Genomic DNA, 21,611 nt, shown 5'->3' with positions numbered 1-21,611 from the left:
CTAGGATGGCCAATGCCACACTGAACAACATAAAATGCTTGTAAAGTTCATCAGAGAGAATACCTTTCAACACAATTTTGCCTGTGTCAAGGGCAAGCTGTCGCAGTTCAGTAGCTTTCCAGCGATCAATGTCTTCTAGGCCGCGTGGTTTCCTTGCAAAAAGGTCTGGAATGATGGTTTCAAACCAAGAAGCCTGGAACTAATCTCCCTTACTTGGCCAGAAGATAATCTGGTTCTAAGCTTCCCACGCAACCACAAAACAATCAGTTCTCGCATCACTCCAAGACAGCACTGATGCATGTAGTCTGCAGGAAATTGCTGAATCGTGTCTATTTGGAGCCTGCAAAAAGGAGACACACCAGATGATAGGTGGTGCTCTTCCTGAAGCTGCTCACGGAAAGACAAGTCTGTTCTCAGACTCACATTAGTCGTCTCTGGGTATATAACCCGACTGCCATCCCAGAAGCCTTTCTGTGTGCACTTATCACAACCGAAATAACCTGAGTATTGCTTTGTGCATCTGACAAATGCTTTCGCAGGTGCATCACAACTGATACAGCGCAGATGAACTCTTAAACGACCCCTGTCAGTCTCCAATCCATTCAGTAAAAGGTCTCTAAGGTCATGCACTACATCTGTTAAAAAATCCAGATTTTTAGGCTTTGACACACCAAAACAGAGAGCAAGAGGAAAAACAATGCAAGGAGCCAAACTGACTGCACAGAACGGGCCACAGTGACTGACTGCTACTTTTGAAAAGTGGTAAGCCATCAATATTCAATGAAATGTCTAGACAATCTAACTGGGTAACTTGATCACTGGGGTACATATTTAAATGCCTACACAGCTGTTCTTTGCATCCAAAGTAGAAGTATTGCATCCCAGATTTCATGTCCAAGTTAACATTTTCACACGTTCCAAGTAATGTTCTTGCAGTTCTTGGGAGCTCTGGATGATGTTCACCGAAGATTTTAAGAAGATCATCCACTGCATTTTGGTTTACCTGAAATTCATTAGCCCACTGTGCAAGTCTAACTCCTAAAGAAGGCATGTCATCTAAGTCTTCATCATCAGAATTTGAATCTGAACAAGAATTTGCACAAGCCCCCTGCATTTCAACGTCACACTCAAATTCACTCTGTGTTCCCTCAACGGGCTGTGCTTGCTGAATGGGCTCACTAAAACTCTCCAGACTAGTAGATCTGGTGCGGTCTACATGAGAGGAATCAGATTTCTGCTGATCTCTTTTCACTCTTTTCCAGAATGTGTTGTATTTTTGTTTTGCAGACATTGTTAATAACCTCCCTCACAAAAAGAAAGATCACAAACATACCATGTCAGATTCCATCTGGACACCGGTCTCTCTGTGGATGAGAAAAAAGAGAAATTGTAAACATAAGTACAGAGCACCTTTGAATGCTGTGTATTAATGAGGGATGTTAACAATTAATCTACAATTAATTAATTGTTGATAATACATTGAATCGTTAAAACTTATCGACTATGCTCAACCGCGAAACAAACTAAGCAGACATGAGGAAAATTGAAGATCGAGTCACATTTATGTTTGGGACCACTTTACAGCTAGAGTGACACCCTTGAGTTAAACTCAAAACTTAGTTTGTGTGTGCCTTTGCAGCCTTTAGTTTTATGCAAATTTAATGTGTTGCTAAAAATAAGAACAAAATAAAAAAAAATAAAAAAAGTTGTCAACAGAAAAAAAGTCATCATGGATAGGTTTTTTTTCATGTATTGAAAGTGTGGTTTATGTCACCTGAATGTGCGCAAGAGAAGAGACAAGTTTTCTTTATATAGCACAATTCACACCTAGCGAATGTTCCACATGAAACTTCGGTGTTCCGACCTTTTACTATAGAGACTGTCAATTGATTTTGATTAATATGAGCGGTGAGAGTGCGCGCGGCCTCTGCTCGTTCGCCCTGTCACGAGTCATCGATCAAATAAAGCTTTGTCGGCCGCCAAAAAAAATAATTGGAGGAAAAACACTGCTGTACGAATTTAATATAAACTGGTTCTTATAAAATATTCAAAAGTTATAATAATAATGTCTATTTGTCTTTAGAGGTTTGATTAACATTAACAGACAGCATAGCCGCAGGCCACTGCAGTCAATTTAAGACCTAACTTAATGCACAGATGACACACATTTTGTTTTCAACCAACTGTGTTGAAGTGAAAACCTACACGATGGTCATTTTGACACCGTATTTATGTGGAAGCTGTGAAAGAGATCTGAATTAGGGATCACAAACATAATGACACGACACGATGAAGGCCCGGCTCCTACTTTGAGTCGGCCTGTATTTCCCTGTGGTTGTTTGTCAGAACGCCGCATTAATCGTTATTAATTGCTTATTGCGCTTAATAACTATTGGTAACATCCATTATTCATTCTCTCATTCATGCATGTTTATGATTCTAAAGTGTGAAAGGTAACGTTACCGCGAAATAAAAAAGAAAGGGTTAGATAAAGGAAAGATAATTCACATTATTAAAAAAAATATCTAATGTTATGCGTAAGTTACGGCTCTCCTCATGAAATGGCACCAAACGCGTTGGATAAGCGTCAGTAGGAAAACCCAGGGTACCAATTTAAATGCATTATAGATTATTTTCATCTAAAGTTACAAATGCTACAAATCTAGATTATTATCCTAAAACAAATAGCATCGTATTCAAAGATATTTCCTAAATCAACTGGACCTACCATTAATTGATCGAAGCAGTGCAGAATCACGCGAACCCTCACAAAATGGCGTCTGCTGCACACAACACAAGCGGTTTGGCTTATGAGATCTTCATTTTAAGTGGGCGGAGCTTTTCCCATACAGCGCGTGCACAGATTTTAAATTAATTCAATTCTCAGTTGTGGATTATTAAAATAAATAAATAAATATATAAGTAAAATAAATAAAGGGCATATAATTTCGGCGTGGCGCAGTTTTATGCCTTAACTGTTTGTTTTGTAACAGTTTTGTTTTTGCAGTTGACCTACACTTGCAGGATGTATATGTTATGAATGATCCACTGGAGGCGAGCTGGTGAGGACCCAAACGCACACTTTAATACCAATAATAAATCAACACAAAACAAAGGCAGGGCAAGGCCTGAAACAAGAACAAGGGCCGGAACATACAAGACTACAAAACATTCACATGTAACATTCAATCCAAGACAAAGACACAGGGCAAACATGAGGGCTTAAATACACTGTCTGATCATTGTTCACAGGTGGTCCTTGTCTTGTAATTAGTCAATTAAAAAAAATGACAAGACACATGGCAGGATCACAAGACGAACCGGGAATCACATGACAGACAAGAACAAGACACACAAAACCCAAACCGTGACAGTATAGGATAAGCAGACTCAACTTAATTTCAGTTATTTTATTAATTGTTTTGTTGAATGAAATAACTGAAATAAACCTGTATAAATGTGTCTTTGTTAGTTCTTAAATTCTTGTTCATTTTGTAAATATAAGCAAAATATGAAGAACCCAGTTTTATGTTCACAAAATAATTGTATTCAGTAGGCTACAGCAAAAAAAATTAAATAAAGTCGATTAAAACTTTTAACTTTTTGATTGTGTTCTTGTGCTTATGCCTATACTGTTTTATTCCTAATTATATTTGATTTTTTTTAAATAAAGTTTGTCAATGCCAGAAAGATGCATATTGGAACCTTAGATATGAAGGACATTTAGTAAATAAAATAAAATGGTACTTTGTCCATGTCGTTAATAATATTCTATATCGGCTCTGCTAGGCCGTGTTATGTGATTTTTAAATTGGATATATTACATGTGTATATATGTAACCCCCTTCATCCGGGTCCCGCTCGACCCGCCTCGAACCTGGGTCTCCGGCATGAGAGTCAGGCGCTCTAACAAGGAGGCTAAAGACTGCAGCCTCTAGCATCTGTCGCTAGAGCGCCTATTGAGATCAGAGTAGTGAGGTTTACTTGCACAGCAACTACTAGCTGGCCTCCGTTACACTCACCCCCCTAAACCTCACTCCCATCCGGGTCACGGCACCAATGTGACTGTGTGTGTTTGTGTGGATGGAATCACACTGAGAGCAGGTGGATGGTCACTCAAGAATATTCTTTACTGAGCCTGGGACAGACAGAACTGGGACAAACACAACCAAAAGCTGGTTAGTGGGCAGTGCATTCACGCATCAATGTTGCTCATAGATCAGCAGGAGAGATCTGAAACTCTGCTCGATATACATTTTTTACAAAGTGATCGTGAACATATAGTGGAATAAAACTCAAAATAAAACATACATTAAAGAAAATATAAATCACAGTCTCTGTTCTCATTTCTCTTATCACTTCACATAAATACAGAGAAACTATAAACTTAAGTAACCATCATTTTACATTTTTGTATAAATGAAATACTGAAAGTGAAGAACGCAGACCTAAAATGGCGCAGTTACACAGTTCAGCACGTGTGAGCACATAGCACGTGTGTTAATGCTAACACTCAATTTAGCTAACATATTTTTACACAGAACATGACAAATCTGAATAAAACATACCTGGGACAAACACGACCAAAAGCTGGTTAGTGGGCAGTGCATTCACGCATCAATGTTGCTCATTGATCTTAAATGGAATCAACAGAGAATCGGAGTTCACAAGCAGATTAACATACACAGTCATCACATTTCACCATCGCAAATAACACATTTGACTCGACTGACAGAGCTAGGGACTGACAGATACATGAAGTAAACTTGTGTGCAGTATTAAAGTCCATCCTTGCACTTTAAAACATAAACTCCGTTTTTAATGACGCAGTGCTTTTTGATGCAACTTACCAGCAGGAGAGATGTGAAACTCTGCTGGTGGTGACGTAACTCCGCCCGCAATATCACGCACACAAATGCGAGTGACGCAACAGCCAATTGCAAGTTTGCCCATTTAAAGCATGAATTTATAAACATTATTTTAAACTCCGTTACATATATATAAAAAATAGTTTGGAAAAATATAAATAAAACATTGCCATATTGTTTATCGATAATCAGTAGGTTACAACAAATGGTTGCATCAAGCAATTTCCCAGGGAAAAACCGAGACTTAATTAAAATCTATTTGAACTGCGGGTTCGCCCAGATTTGCCTAATTTACTGCAATGAAATCATCTAGCTATAATCAGTGAAATATAGGCTACATTTAGCTGACAAAATATAAACATTGTAAATGGCAATAAATATTTCATGTAAGAAACGGCAGCACTTTATACTACCATTTCTCACATTCTATTCTCTTATTTAAAAAAAACAGTTTAACTGCTCATATTGTTTTCATTTGTTAGTCGCTTTGGATAAAAGTGTCTGGTAAATAAATGTAAATGTAAAACAAACCTCACACTTACCATTTCATGTGATGGTCGAGATCGTCTTCATTTCTTGCTGTCTAGTCGAGGTGGTTGGTTGATTTTGTGTGCGCTTGAGCGTTTGCAAATGGTTATCAAATGAACACAATTTGAAATACACTTTTTTGAATCATTGTTGTTGTACAATTTCTTTTTATTTTAATGAGTAGTAATTTCCACATAAATTAAGACAAAAACAAGTAGCATATTAATTTTCTTTCCCCACCCTTTCTGTGTTTATAGCTATTAAAGGGATCGTTCTGAGTAAAATCAACCTAGGGTCATTTGCACCATGACCTCGAGCCAAACACCCCTCAGAAGCCTTTTTTCCCTTAGTTGAACAATATTAAAATTAGAGCTTATTTAGAGTTATCAGCCGCATGGCTTAGTGCAGGCGCTAACGGATCCAGGTTTGTATCTCGTAAATTACCCCACTAATAATGCCCAGAATGGTACCAAACTTCTACAGTACAAATAGGTCCTGTACTCATAAAACGAGGCATTGGAAATTTTGTAAGTACATCAGGAGTTTATTTAAATAACACTTGCTGACCGTTCATGCTCCTGCTAAACCGGATGCCGAATCACTTCGTTGAGTTGAGAAAATCACGTAAAAGTCCTGGCAGAAACCGATGCATTTCCAATGCCTCGTTTTTTAGTACAGAACCTATTTGTACTACTTTAGAAGTTTGGTCCCATTCTGGGCATTATTAGTGGGGTAATTTACGAGATACATATGGAGCCGTTAGCGCCTGGCCATTCGGCTGATATCTCTGAATAAGCTAGGCTACTGCTCTTTTAATGCATCATGGAGTGTTAAAAAAAAGTGTGGTTGTCCCTTACAATCAGATTTTTTTTCAACTTTTAATAGACTTCAATACATTGAGACCTGACTTAAAGGGATGGTTTGGTGTAAAATCAACCTAGGGTCCTTTGCACCCCCCAAAAGCCTTGTTTTTTTCCCCTTGGTTGAACAATTTTAAAGTTACATAAAACAAAAAAGTCTTTCTTATACCAATATTTTCTCTGGTACCAATCATATTTTTAATCCTTTCAGGTTCCAAGCAATATTTTTATTAACTTATGTTAATGTTAATGGATAACTTATAATAATACCATGGACATTCTGAGAGTGTTATAAGAATGTTTTCGCTAAACATTATGAGAATATTCAGCAAGTAACATATGTATGAATATTGCTCTGAACATTTCTATTAACATTATGAGAACGTTCATCAAGCACAAATAAAGTGATAAAGACGTTCCGAAAACGTTGTTTTAAGAACGTTTTCTATCAACATTATGAGAACGTTCATAAAGCAGAAATAACGTGATAAAGACGTTCCAAGAACCTTGTTCTAAGAACGTTTTCTATCAACATTATGAGAATGTTCATCAATCACAAATAACGTGATAAAGACGTTCCAAGAACCTTGTTCTTTAAACATTAAAATATTCACCATATTAGAATAAACACTCATACTAGCATACTTGTATCTCATTTCATAACATTTTAGGCTGGTACCAGTTTAGTAGCTACAATATAAAGTTTATGCAACAATAAAACACTTACTATTATGTCTCTTACCTTAAAATTGTTCTCATAATCAAAACGTGTCATTCTGAGTTAAATCCAAGGTAAATCCACAGCACAAACAGTCTTCCAAACTGATGAAAAGTAGAGAAATACTGGAGTCGCTGATTCTTTGTTTCGAGCTGATGAGGGCGTTAACAGCATTGCGTTCCTTCACGTGGATCATTTGAATGAGAACAGCTCGCGTGCATGGGGGTGTGGTCAAATTAAAGTTAATGAGCTCGGGCTGGAGAAACTGTACATGTCGTTGCTTTCATACGGATTTCTTAAACCGAGAATATGTGTTTTTGATATGATTTACTTCATTTAAAAAAGGAGACTTCAAGCTTTGTAAAGACATTACTTTCATGTGTGGGTTGCAAGTATTGGCTGAGTTACAGATCATTTTCTGTCGCGTTTCAGAATGAACTTCACATTGAGAGAGAAGACAGAACGTGCATCATTTTTTTTTTCTTTATTTTACGAAAAACACAACTTTTTGTTTTTATTATTAGTGTACACAAAAAAAGAAGACATTTAACAGTTTTTAATGATGTATAACACTTGCCTGTATGACAAAAATCGACAGTTATTTGAGTTTCTTTTGCACTGATAAGAAAAAAAGCGAGACCCCAGGGGGTCAATGACTTGGCTCTGAAGGACATTTTTCATTTTGGGCTGAACGAACCGGTGCGGTCTCAATTACCAGGGGGGAAAATTTATGTTTCCCTGGCCCAATGCATTGACTATGCCTTGTTACTGAGTGGTTCCTCATTTCCTGTGAGTATTACGGATGAGGAACCCCGCAATTCCACAGTACCCACCAAGCCTGAGCCTCTGTCTACCGAGTCTGAGTTCTTTCGCGTCATGTCTGCCGAGCCTGATCTTCACGTCATGCCTGACCAGCCTGATCTTCACGTCATGCCTGACCAGCCTGATCTTCACGTCATGCCTTACCAGCCTGATCTTCACGTCATGCCTGACCAGCCTGATCTTCACGTCATGCCTGACCAGCCTGATCTTCACGTCATGCCTGAGCAGCTTGATCTTCACGTCATGCCTAACCAGCCTGATCTTCACGTCATGCCTGACCAGCCTGAGCCTGTTCACATCAAGTCTGCCGAGCCTGAGCTTCACGTCAGTCCTGCCGCGCCAGAGACTGTTCACGTCATGCCTGCCGAGCCAGAGACTGTTCACGTCAGTCCTGCTGAGCCAGAGACTGTTTACGTCATGTCTGTTTGCCCTGTGTCTTGGTCTAGTATTGATTGTTGTAACTGCTGTCGGTGAGTCTTATGTTTCATGTTTTGCCAAGCCATGCCAATTCTTTGTTTTGTATTTTGTTTTATGTTTTGGATCTTCTGAAAAAACTGCACTTGGGTTTTACAAACTTGCCTCCAATGGATCCCAACGTTACACTGATCATGGGGGGAAAAAAGGATAGTTATTTAAGGATAGTGATCACATGAAGCCATTTATTATCACATAGTTTTTCGGCTACTTTTTAAAATAACCCAAGAAATAACCCAAATGTCCCTGATCAGAAGTTGATCAAAAAGTGTATGACGGTGCTTGAACAAACATGAGCTGCAGTTGCAGTTCTGAGCTGCCAGAAAGAAGCCTTTACTCCGGCAATGCCACAAAAACACCTGGACACGCTTTACAGCTTCTGACATACTGGAATTTGGAGCAATGAGTGAAGTGTTCAGGTCACAGTTAGTAATAGTTACAGTAATGATGTGATTCATCTGAATTCAGGTCACAGTTTTCCTTCTTTCATACCTCATATTTCTGAGTTATCTGGATTGAATTGATGATGATTTGAGACAATCTTGTTGTTTTTATCTTTTCTCAGAGCTGTCAGAGCAGAGCATCAGGTCTGTTCAGGAGGCGGTTTATTTGCAGTAAACTTGATTAGATCAGAATAATTGTGCTCATACTTACACTGATCAAGGGTTACAGTGCGATCAGAGGATCAGTGTTTATATATTTCACATTTATTAATAAACTGACATTTATCAATTTTACTAAAAAAAATTATTTAACGATACATTTTCAATTGAAAGGTAATTTACACACACACACACACACACACACACACACACACACACACACACACACACACACACACACACACACACACACACACACACACACACACACAAAATGATCTTACTGTCTATATGAGAATTAATTTATTTCATGTTATTTCAGTGACAGAAGTTCAGCTGTTATTAATATAATGACGAGACAATAAGAGACTCTAACATCTCACTGTTACTGATTTATCATGCAGCTCAAAGCATTATAGGTAGAATCTCTCTACAGTCTATTCTGATTCATCAACACAGTTTCACTGATGATCCAGTATAATAAACCCTAAACCCAGGATAGAGTGTGTGTGTGAATGTGGTCTGGACTGTGTGTATGAGGCTCATTGTGTCAGAGACGCTGTAGAAGGACAGAGTTCCTGCACTGTGATCCACATACACTCCTATTCTCCTGATGTGATCCACACACACTCCTGTTCTACTGCTGATGAACTTTACAGGGAGTTCAGTCTCTATGTTATTGTGTCTGAATGAGTAACTGGAGGGAGAGCAGATCAAACTCCAGGACTGATCATTACATCCAAACATACACTCATTACCCGATCCCTTCCTGCTGATGCTCTTATATGACACTGATATACACACACCTCTCCCACTCCACTCAATCTCCCAGTAACAGCGTCCACACACACTCTCTCTACACAACACCTGCCACACATCATCAAATCTGTCTGGATGATCAGGATACAACTGGACTCTGTTAGTGACAGTAATCACTCTGTTATTCTCTTCCAGACGGATGTGTTTATTCACTGTGTTCAGATCCAGAGTGAACTGATGGGAATCTGATGGATTGTCTAATCGTCTTCCCTGAATTATTAATGTTGATTATTATTCTGTTTATTATAATTAGACCTATTATTATATTTACACTTTTCAAATGGTAGAATTAATTTACTCTAATTTTATCTTTTTTTTAAAAGAAACTGTTACATTAATTCAGCAAGGATCCCTTAAATCGATCCATCAAATAAGTGTAATAATATGGTTTAAAAAGTTTTGAAGCTTTGTAGGCCTATTGTTGGTGATTTTCAGTGTTTTCAGCCTTTGGTGATCTTGAGCTTTTTAAAATTCCATCTGTTGACTCAAAAATGAAAGAGAATTGATACAAAATCCTTTTTAGGATAAAAACACAGTTTGTTCTTCCTTTCCTGAAACTCTTGAAAAGCTCTTCTTTTTTTACTACAATGATTTTACCTCTAAATCTTGGAACAATGTTTTTAATTGGCTTTCATTGAAACAATCATATTTAGGTTAGACTTTATTTTAAGGTGATGTAGTGACATTGTACTTTAGTAAGTACTGAGAAATGTCAATTAACTACATGAACTTACTATAGAGTTACAGTTAGGGTTTGGTTTAGGGTTAGTTACTTGTAATTGTGCACAATTTACTGTTATTACTATAGTAAGTACATGTAGTACCGTGTAACCGCGTCACCTTAAAATAAAGTGTTACCCATATTTATCCCTTAGTTTTAATTATCCTGTTTTTGAAGAATATGTTGAATCCCCAGTTTAGGCCTGTCCTGATTTACATCTTAAAGTCATGAGTCCATTTCAAATCTTGCTTTTTTTTGGATGTCAGTAAGTATGATATAGTTGTGCTCTCTTTCCCACTTTGTAAATGTGAAGTAAAAGTTTTAAAACAACAGTAAAGATATTTAAAATATTAATAAACATATCTATTTTAAAACATTTCAAATAACTCACATTTCTATTTTTCATTTCAAATTTCTATTTCAATCTTTCTGTTCATCAAAAAGTCCAGAAAAAAACACCTCCACACATTCCACATTATTGTTCTACATTTTACCATACATTAAAATAGAAAACCGTTATTTTAATTAGCAATAACATTCCGCAATATCACTGTTTTTACTGTATTTTGATCAAATAAATGAAGTCTTTTAAAAAAAAACTTTATCGGGGTTGTGTATTATAAATTTTGGCGTATATTATAATTATTCACCTATATATAATTAAAATAGCATGTAAAGAGGAATTATATTTCTAAGTGTTAAATAACCACTTTAGAAATCTGGCACTTAAACCTTTAAATATGTAGATTAACTTGGACATGCATATCTTAAAATATGTCAATGCCATTGTTTTGTCTCAAGATGCACACCAGTAATGTTTTTTTTCTAAGGTATGTTTATAAAAGCTGCTTAAATGCCCTAATTGAACTAAGGCTTAATCCAATCTAAACCCTGTCTGTGAAACCAGGTCTACAAGTTTCATCTCGTAAACCTTTTTACGCGCCGTTAAAAAAGATATTGCTTCCAGCATCTGTATGTGTCTGTGTGTGCGTGCGTGCGTGCGTGCGTGTGTGTGCGCATTGTGGGAGTTTTAAAGTCGGCATGAAATGGAAGCTGAAATAGTCTTTTCTTCTCTATTGTGAAGTATATCGAGTGAAACACATCTGTAACAAGAACAAATGTACGCTATGTTCTCCGGACAGGAGACAACATTGAAAAAACGATAATTTACATGATCACCTATAAAACTCTTCTGTATGTTTTCTTTCACCTTCTCCAGGAAGAACATGAACACACTCAGAGTTTCTCTGCTTGTTTTCTTAGTGACTTACATTGTAGGAAGTCGTTCCTGGTTCTGGGAACAATGTTGGTGAAAGTGACTGTGGAAATCAACAGATATGAATAGTGTGATTATCATGTCAAGAGAAAATGGTCCCTGCATCCGTTCCTAAAACATTTCTAATGGCGCTTTTTCACTGCATGTTACGGCTCAGTGCGCTTTTCCACTGCGTGGTACGACTCTGCTCGGCTCGGCACGGCTCAGTTCGCTTTAGCTCGGTTGCTTTTCCACTGCAGTTAGTACCGCTTCAAAGTGGGTGGGATTATGACTGATCGTTAGAGTTTATCCGCTCCTCGTCAACCAACAAGAGGAACGTCTGCCCTTCTCGTCCACTGACCACGATTCAGCCATTTCTTTTTTGGAAGTTTTTTTTCTTCAAGCAAGTCAAGCAAGTAGTTTTAAAACAAGGTGCTACAGCGGTGGCTGTTACTGGCTATTTAAATCTAGTGGGTTTGATGTCTCGGAAATACAATGACGCTGGTAGTGACGATTCTGTCTGTCTGACCAATCAGTGATCTACAGTGCTTCCACGTCACATTTTAGTATCGGTACGGTACGCTTGGAACCTCAACAGAGGTGGTACCATTTAAAGCGAGCCGTACCGTACCGTACCATGCAGTGGAAAAGCGCCAAAGCGTGCCGTACCGAACCGAACCGTAGCGTACCATGCAGTGAAAAAGCGCCATAATATGATCTTCTACATGAAATTAGATGATGGAGGATAATCTCTGAGAGCAGAATCTCCAGGACTTTACCTCTGTCAGAGATCTTCTTATCTTTGCAGAAATCCTCCAGTTTGTCTTTCAGCTGAAGGACAGATTCTTTCACGCCATCAAAAGAGGAGAGAGAACTGAAGGGATTGTCATTTACGTCTGTAGATTCAGGAGGAGCTGAGAGAGACTGGAAACTCTACAGAAAACAGAAATCAAAGCTCATCACCTCCACACTTCATCAATAACCTGCCCTACTGTCAGATTTGTGCGATCTTTTTGTTCTGTTGATCGATCTCTTGTTGATCTTTAGTAACTCTCTTCAATACAGCACTTTCACAGCATCAGCTTCATTCTTCTCATATTCATTATATCATGTTAGAGTTCAAACATCAGGTTTTGTGGTTTAAATACACTGCAGCAAAAGAAGAGTCTGACTGATGATGATATAATAACCGAACAAACAGATCAACACTTCAGTCACAACAATCACTCTGAAATGTTTCTCTGTGAGTCTCTTGCTCAAGTCCACTATGATCCTGTTCTTCTAGATCTCTGTTACCTGCAGGAATTGGATGTGATCCTGTGTGTGTGAAAGCTGCTCCAGCTCAGTGTCTCTCCTCCTCAGATCATTGATCTCCTGCTCCAGTCGCTCCAGTCGTTCTTCAGCTCGACTCACTGCAGTCTTTTCCTGATCTCTGATCCGCTGTGTCGCCTCAGAGCGGCTTCTCTCAATGGAGCGGATGAGCTCAGTGAAGATCCTCTCATTGTCCTCCACTGCTGTCTGTGCAGAGCGCTGTTACACACACATCACAATCACACAGTGAGCTTCAGTGAGTCCTGACTGAGACGTCTCAAACTTCTCTTCTTCTCCAGACTCACCTTATGAGACGCCACAGCCTCTCTCAGCTGCTGAAGATCTTTCTCTCTCTGCTGGATCCTCTGCTGGAACGACCTCTGCGTCTCCTTCAGCTGGTGCTAAAGGACAAACCAATGACAGCAGAAACATCACACAAATCATCAGGTAAACAGATATGAATCCAGTATCGGTGAAGTGGTGAGACTGAGCGGTTAACCCTCTTGGGTCGAGGGCGCGTTTTGCTGTTTTTTTTCCACATAGTACTGTGAAGGATCTGCCATGTGCCTTAGCAAATCACAACAAAAATTAGTCCATCGCCACAAAACAGGGAGCAAGTAGTCTTCAATTGTGATGGTTTATTAAATCTTGCTTACACAAGAAAAAAAGGTGATCAAGCCTCAGTAGAGAGGAAAAAGGTGGAAACCATTGTAACAGTTAAAAACAAGAAGGTCCAAAAATTGTACTCCATTCAGATTACATCACAGGAAACATCCAGTAGTCAAAAAGGACATAATCGGGCTTGAACCTCTCAAACTGACAGAGGACAAATTTCAACACCACCTTTCCCAGGGTACAATAGGAAAAAAAAAACCTCTACACAAAACATACACTGAATTTATAAGAGATGGCCCACACCATGAAAACAAAGAAGAGGAAACATAACCATACACATTTTCACAACATCAACAACCCAAACCCTGGAATGAAGACCATACATTTAACTAAATTTAAAGCCATGGATACATTTTAGTTAATGCAAAAGAATCCTATTAAACAAACATCACATTGATCAAAACATCACATTTTCCTATGTCCCCCCTAATACATCAAAGTTGGTACGGTTTCATTTCCTTTAGAATTCCCATAAAACAGATCAACTTCCTGTTTGAATCTCTTTGTCACTAGGCTGGTCCATACCACAACACATCAGGTACTAAACATTTCAAGTCATCTTAATTACAAAATGAACTAACAATTTGAACCATGTTTTTATAAATCACAGTTTAGCCAAAGAGGAATTTTAGCTGATTTTAATGTTTTACCTTAAACCGAATAACTAAGCCTGTGCACTGACTCAGTACAATGACAAATAAAGATCTTAAACCAAACCATAGTAATGTCCTTTTATTTATAGATCAAATGCAAATATGAATAGATAAACTTGTGTGGCTTAAATACTGGCCATCACAAGTAGCAACATAGACTTAAAATATTCCGTCATTTTTGGTCATATAAATAAAATCAATACATGATTATAAACTATAAGAGGGTCTTCTTTTTTTTGTGTACACTCACATTAACATCAAAACCGTGTGCTTTTGTAAAATAAAGAAAATAAACAGGGTGTGCTTTCTGCCTCTCTGTCTCTGTTAACTTTTTTTCTGGAGCACGTCTCTAAACTTAAACAAAGCTCAGCGAATACTATTCACACAAGCATGAGCAATATATCTTTATAATATTTTAAGTTTGTACTTTTAAAATGTCTAATTCAAAACTAAAATAAATATCCTCTGTTTATGTAATCTATAAAAAAAGAGAGAGATGTCAGCCGATCTCATTATCGTTCTCTCAGCTCATTATTCTGCTAATCTGACACGCCCACGGAGAGCGCGCGGTATTCAGACGCAAATGATCTGAAGCAACACATGCATACGTGTCAACGCCCCTCATAAACGCGATAACACAACAAATGTAATCATCAGATTAATGTACTGTTTCGTCTTGTGAGGCTGTGTGAGGAATAATCCTGGGACATTTACCTCAGAACATGTGCTGGTTTATTTTCATTTCGAAGACCAACGGATCCATCTAGCCGAGAAGTACGTTTTTTTTTATTATTGTTCTAATCGCGATATCATAGTGTATGTAAACCGCAAAAAGTTCATTCATTCTGTGTGTGAATGAATGAACTGAACAGTTTTTACCAAACCCTATTGCTATACTGAGATGAGTGAAAATCGACTGAAATATGTTAAAATAACGTTAAAATGTCTTTGTATTAGCAACGTATTAAACTGCATATTAATATTTATATGCCCTAATATAGGCTATCATAAAAACAACAAACGATATGGTTATGTTACAGACGAAGTATGAAAGACAACATTTCGTTGACTAGTTTTGGATAGATTATTAACTGTTTACTGTAAAATAGACTACTGCCACATTGAATAAGCTTTTGTTCACCAATTTCTGCTCAAATGTTAAATATACTGTATTAGGCTATGTTTGTTTTGTCAAAAATAAAGTCATCAACTAGGATGCTATTATAGTGTTTGTTCCAATGTAGGCTTTATTCAAACTAATGAATCCTTAAATTTGAAATATGTATGATAAAATGTATACTTTAGTTTTTACAAAGAAATATTACACTTGAAATATTGTTATTTTAATTGTTGCTGTAATTGTAACCTTTTAATAAAATAGCAAATAATATATTTACAAGGTAGATGTAAAAAGAAATCTTAAAAGGTCAATATAAGCCTTCTCTTCAAATTATTTGTATTGTGTTTTATTAGTGACAAATTTGGGGAGAGGATACATATCCAAAACTTTCTGAAAATACAGTATGAGAATTTACTACACAATTACTAGAAATGTTTACCTTGGATATTATACAATTTGCAAGCAAAAATACAAGTGGAAAAATACTATTTTTTTCTAGATGTTTCCAACTGTGAACCCATTTTGTAGTATATATATATATATATATATATTTCTTTTCTTGTGTCCTTGTATTTTTCTTGCGACTCAGTGACACAACTGTGAAAAGCTCATTAAGCAGGTCTTTTGTCTTTACAGGTGTGAATCAGACCATTATAAATGAGTCACGCCCATGTTTTATGTGAATGATTAGGCAGGATGATTTTCAGATCATTTTGAAGCAAAAATTCTAGGCAACAACACTCATTAGTCAAAGGTCTTGTGGACACATATTTAGTATGTGTTTTGTGGCCTTATTTCAGAGACTTTAAGTTTTAGTTTTTTCAATAACCATGCATAAACAATATTCTCTCAAAAATACAAACATGTACATACATCTTGCTCACATATTATGGTAGCCCTGTTTGTGCTATATAGAGTGAATCTACACCTTTGCCATTAATATGTTTATAAGCAACTGAAAAAAGCACAAATGTCAGGGCATGTCAGAACACCTCCAGGTCCCAGAAAACACCCTAGACCCCAGAGGGTTAAAGATCTTGCATGGTAAAGTTATTTACATCAATTCATTTCATAAATTTTAAAGGGATAGTTCACCCAGAAATGTGAATTCTTTCATTGTTTACTCATCCTCATATCTTTCCAAACTTGTATGATTTTCTCTTGCACAACAAAAAAGAATGTATTATGAATAATGTCTCTGTTTCTAGGGCTAAAACAGCGTTCAGGCAGAGAGGGTGAAAACAGACATTAAATATATAAATGTATTCTATTAGATCCATAAACAAAATGATGAGCCTGTAAATGAGTATTAAGAGACTCATTCAAGTTCATACCTGTTTCTCTGTCCTCTGAGCTGCAGCTGATACAGTGTTGTGGTTTTTATGTTCATCCATCACACACAGCACACATATACACTTCTGGTCAGTGCGGCAGAAAACCTCGAGGATCTTGTCGTGTTTCTGGCAGATCATCTCCTGCAGTCGTCCAGTGGCATCAGTCAGATTGTGTCTCTTTCCTTTAAAGTAACTCTCGTGTTGTTCAAGGTGATTCTGACAGTAAGAGTTCAGACACCCCAGACAAGACTTGACAGCTTTGTGTTTTCTTCCAGTACAGACGTCACACTGCACATCTCCAGCTCCAGCGTAACAGTCAGCAGGAAGTTTAGTCTTCTTCAGTTTCTCCACCACTTCAGCCAGAATGGTGTTTTTAGCTAAAGCAGGTCTTCGTCTGAAGGTCTGTCTGCACTGAGGGCAGCTGTAGACTCTCTTCTCATCCTCCTGATCCCAGCAGTCTGTAATACAGATCTTACAGAAACTGTGTCCACAGGGAATGGCCACTGGATCCTTCAGGAGATCCAGACACACTGAACACACAAACTCATCCTGAGAAATCCTGGCTTCTGCCATTTTACTGCATAAATACAGAGACACAAACCCACAACAGCTCAACTAGAGTTCAGTTTCTCTTTCCCTGAACTGAAACTGTTTCTTGTTTTCTGGTTCTGTGTTTAAGTCACGTATGCAAAACAGGCGTGTCTGTAAAACAGCTTCCTCATTCCTGGTCCCACACACATTGTGTTTAATCAGTCTCAGACACACACTCAAAGAATAGAGGTTACAGAGAAGCAAGACAACACCCTTAATGGCTCAGTAATTCTGTTTCATAAATACGTCACTGGTACCGCAGGACTGACAACTGTGTCCAGTTCCTCATAGAGCTGGGACGATACACCTATCTCCCTATTCGATACTATCAGGATACTTGGGTGCCGATACGATATGTATTGCGATTTCTAAGAATTGCGATTCTACAAGTACATCAATTCGATTTTGCAATGTATTGCGATTGTTCTAATATTATTTTTAATGCTAGACCCTAGGGAACAGTCGAATCATACACTAATACAGACTGTACATGATGTACAAGATGAGTCATATTTACAAAAACAATTCATCACATGATGACAAGGTTGGGATAAAATTTTACATCAGTACAGAAAAGTTGTACCTCATTTAACTTTGTAATATGTGGTAATATTGTGTACCTAACACTCACTTAATACTGCTGGTCCAACATCATTTAATGTGATGTTTGTCATGTGCTGGACTATCAGACCCTTTTGCAACTGATGGTCCAGAAGTTTTCGGTTTGTCCCAGTGTTTTTGTGGTGAATTATGTTTCTCATCTTGAACACGTGTGTTGGTGATGCCATGTTATTTCGATGATGCTATCCTCACAACTATGTTCCTTTTTAGAAAGAAATGGTATTGGGGAGGATTTTCAATCAGGATTTAGACCATATCATAGTACTGAGACTGCTCTCATTAGAGTCACAAATGATTTGCTCTTATCATCCGATCGTGGTTGTATTTCTCTATTAGTCCTACTCGATCTTAGTGCTGCGTTTGACACTATCGACCACAACATTCTTTTAAATAGACTCGAAAATTATGTTGGCATTAGTGGAATTGCACTAGCATGGTTTAAATCATGCTTATCTGACCATTATCAGTTTGTAGCAGTAAATGAAAAGATGTCTTATCGGTCAAAAGTTCAATATGGTGTACCACAAGTCTCAGTACAAGGACCGTTGCTGTTCACTCTGTACATGCTACCCTTAGCATGGCATTAGTTTTCACTGTTATGCTGATGATACTCAGCTCTATATTTCTTCACGCCCTGACGAAACTTATCAATCCACAAAATTAACGGAATGCATAGCTGATATAAAAAAACTGGATGACTAGTAATATCCTACTACTTAATTCTGAAAAAACAGAGATTCTAATTATTAGACAAAAAACTTCCTCACGTAATAACCTAGAATACCGTCTAACACTTGATGGCTGCTCATTCGAGTCCTCGTCGTCAGTTAGGATCCTGGGTGTGCTCTTTGATACCAATCTTTCATTTGAAAGTCACATGTCTAGTATCTGTAAACCATTTTTCATCTTAAAAATATATCTAAATTACGTCATATGGTCTAAAAATGCAGAACAATTAGTTCATGCGTTCATGACATCAAGGCTAGATTATTGTAATGCTCTACTGGGTGGTTGCCCTGCACGCTAAATAAAATAAACTAAATAAACCGCAGTCCTGAAGTGTCAACTAGTCTCTCCCTTGTGAAGGCCTCCTTCACTTTACCTCTGTATAGATAAAACGTTGTCGGGATAATTCCAATTCACGTGCCTACGTGGAAGCGAAAAAAATTCTCAGAGCCACCAGGCACTGTTTTATGCAAATGAGCAGCCGGATCGCATTAAGGGTTTTCTGTTAGAACGGTGTCGTGTTAGCGGCCCTTAAGTTAATAACTAATGATCATTGCGACGGAAGTGAATCAATCAAAACTAACTTTAGCTGGACAATAACTTTATTCTAGAGCTGCTGTAAAGCCAAAACAATCTCTGTTACTTTAATATCCTATTATCACTGTAAAGCTGCTTTGAAACAGTCCATATTGTTAAAAGCGCTATATAAATGAAAGTGACTTGACTTGACTTATTTTGTAAATAGTTGTTTTTCCGCAGGCTTCAAAACAACTGCTCATCCACCTTAAAAATTAACCAATCAAACCAAGAACAGAAATAAGATACATGTTTGCACTTTGACATTAACTTTTTATCTGTTCATCTAAAATATAATGGGTTTAGTTCAATTGTAATGCATTTATTTAGAATTTCTCTAAAATTTCCATTATATACTAATAACATATAAAAACCTATAAACATCTATTAACCTGTTAATATTAATGATTTTAAAGTTTTAACATGCAATACAGACACAGATTTAACTACTGTGTCAAAAAATCTTAAAAATAAATAAAACCACTTCTCCTAAAGTTCTTTTAAATGAATGATATATGCATTCTTTATTACAACTTGCATACATCATTCTTTATTCTTTCAAGCAGACATATTTGTATAAATTAAATATAATTCACCCTTATTAAAGCTATTAAAGAGCAGTGAATGCTTTTCTCTTTTTCTTTTGTTGTTTGATTAATATTAAGTGCACAGGCGCGGCATTAGGTTTATTACGCATGGTCACTTTAAGAACGAATGCTTGGATCCAATTGCACCAAATGCACATCCAATATTCTTCTCACAACTGTTTATGTTCTGTAAAGACATAACCGACTGTGTTTACGTGAATACTCTCCAAAACGGACATTTGTCGTCATAGTTTTTGTCATTCATTTGTCATTTTTATTTAGTTCTCGTCTTGTTTTCGTCTGTGAAAAAATGTTGTAATGAAATTAACAAACCCCTTTCCCTTTTCCCAAAGATCGAAGACGGTTTCTAAAAAAATTGATAAAGTCTGGGGCCCCTTCCTTAAGTATCTTTTTAAGAGTTGAAATATGTTTGGGCATATATGTAATATGGAGGACTTCTCTCTTTTATTTCTTCACTCCATTGTTACATTTTTTTGTTTTGTTTAAGTTTGATTAAGTATGGCTTTAAAGTGTAATTTCTCTCTATGGTCTGGTGCGGGTTGGGGTGGGGGTGTGTGTTTTGTGTATGTATCTGTAATGCCCAACCAGCAGAGGGAGCTCTCACCAGAGTACTGACTGTGGTCCACACCCTCTGCTTCTACACTCATTTCCTGTTTGCCTTCCTTTATAACCAGAGACCATGCTTGCAAACATTTGCGAAGTATTGCCAGTTTACCTGCCTTACCAAGCATTTTGACCAGTTTCCATAGTCAGTCAGTCAGTCAGTCAGTCAGTCAGTCAGTCAGTCAGTCAGTCAGTCAGTCTGTCAGTCAGTCAGTCAGTCAGTCTGTCAGTCAGTCTGTCAGTCAGTCAGTGTATGTGTATCAGTCTATGTGTATGATCTTGCCTGATTCTCTGTTTGTCGTTCTCTGGATTATCCCTTTGTTTTGGTTGCCTGTTTGGACTGATGTTTCTGCTTGGACCCCTTGCCTGCCTGCTGACTTATGCCTTTTGGATTTCCCCACTGGATATTAAGGCCACTGGAACCAGGATCGTAACTGAAACGCGCTGCATGTTATCTCTCAATACAGGAGCAGAAGCGCTGGTTCAGATTTTATTGTTTGTTGTTTAAACGTGCCATATATTTGACATGGTCTATTTAGGTTAATTATAGCATTGAACACTGTGGAGGGGGGAAATCCCCCACCGGCAAATCGCACCTTGCTTAGCTTAGGTTATGTTTTTAAAAATTCTTTCTGCATTGAACCCCATGAAGTTTTATTTTCTATTTTTTTAACAGAACTGCTTTTGAAGACGTGAATTCAGTCAATCTGTTGGATGAGATTTGTTCCTTAGTGTAAAATGGAAATGCATGGTCGTTTTATAAATACCATGTTTATTCAGGATTTGAAACAGTGTCTTCAAAATGATTGAAACCTAAGTTCTACCACTCGACCACAACTTTTCTCACTGAGAAATGCCCAGAAGTTCGGTTCTTCAGCAGTCAGTGTGCGCGCGCACGCGAGAGAAGCGCTCCTCAATCTTCTCATTCATCAATAGTTTAACGTCATTGATTGCACCCAATTTATTTTCACTGACTGCGAGATAGGCCTATTTTAACTTTTGATTCATAAAATGTTCTGCTCTAAAAGCTTGCTATATTCTATTTAAAATGTGGGTTACTTTTACATAATTACGTTTTGCTTTCGCTAAATGTCCCTTTGCGCCACCTGGTGGTCATTTCGCGAAC

General features: G+C 37.5%; 1 protein-coding gene across 4 annotated transcripts; it reads right to left on the bottom strand.

Annotated features, from left to right (window-relative positions):
• Positions 1–7,446: 7,446 nt before the first annotated feature.
• LOC143718311 (E3 ubiquitin/ISG15 ligase TRIM25-like) lies at positions 7,447–17,464 on the bottom strand. Of its 4 annotated transcripts, none has more exons than XR_013196315.1 (6): positions 16,761–17,464; positions 13,284–13,379; positions 12,964–13,197; positions 12,447–12,600; positions 11,592–11,731; positions 7,447–8,398 (listed from the first exon to the last, which is right to left on the bottom strand). XR_013196315.1 is itself a non-coding variant. In XM_077209367.1 (6 exons), the coding sequence occupies exons 1-6, from the start codon at positions 17,331–17,333 to the stop codon at positions 10,107–10,109; spliced, it is 1,167 nt and encodes a 388-aa protein (XP_077065482.1). In that variant the 5' UTR covers positions 17,334–17,464; the 3' UTR covers positions 9,161–10,106. The 4 variants fall into 4 exon arrangements, 2 of the variants coding, with proteins under 2 accessions (XP_077065482.1, XP_077065481.1); XR_013196314.1 differs by lacking the exon at positions 7,447–8,398 and adding an exon at positions 9,161–10,168; XM_077209367.1 differs by lacking the exon at positions 7,447–8,398 and adding an exon at positions 9,161–10,168 and having other exon boundaries at positions 11,684–11,731.
• Positions 17,465–21,611: the final 4,147 nt, after the last annotated feature.

The sequence above is a fragment of the Siphateles boraxobius genome, unplaced genomic scaffold (genome assembly GCF_051911475.1).
Source record: "Siphateles boraxobius isolate OS27281-9 unplaced genomic scaffold, OSU_SipBor_1 61, whole genome shotgun sequence".
Classification (NCBI taxonomy): domain Eukaryota; kingdom Metazoa; phylum Chordata; class Actinopteri; order Cypriniformes; family Leuciscidae; genus Siphateles; species Siphateles boraxobius.
The sequence above is the reverse complement of the archived record's forward strand: the minus strand, read 5'-3'. Positions and strand labels throughout refer to the sequence as shown.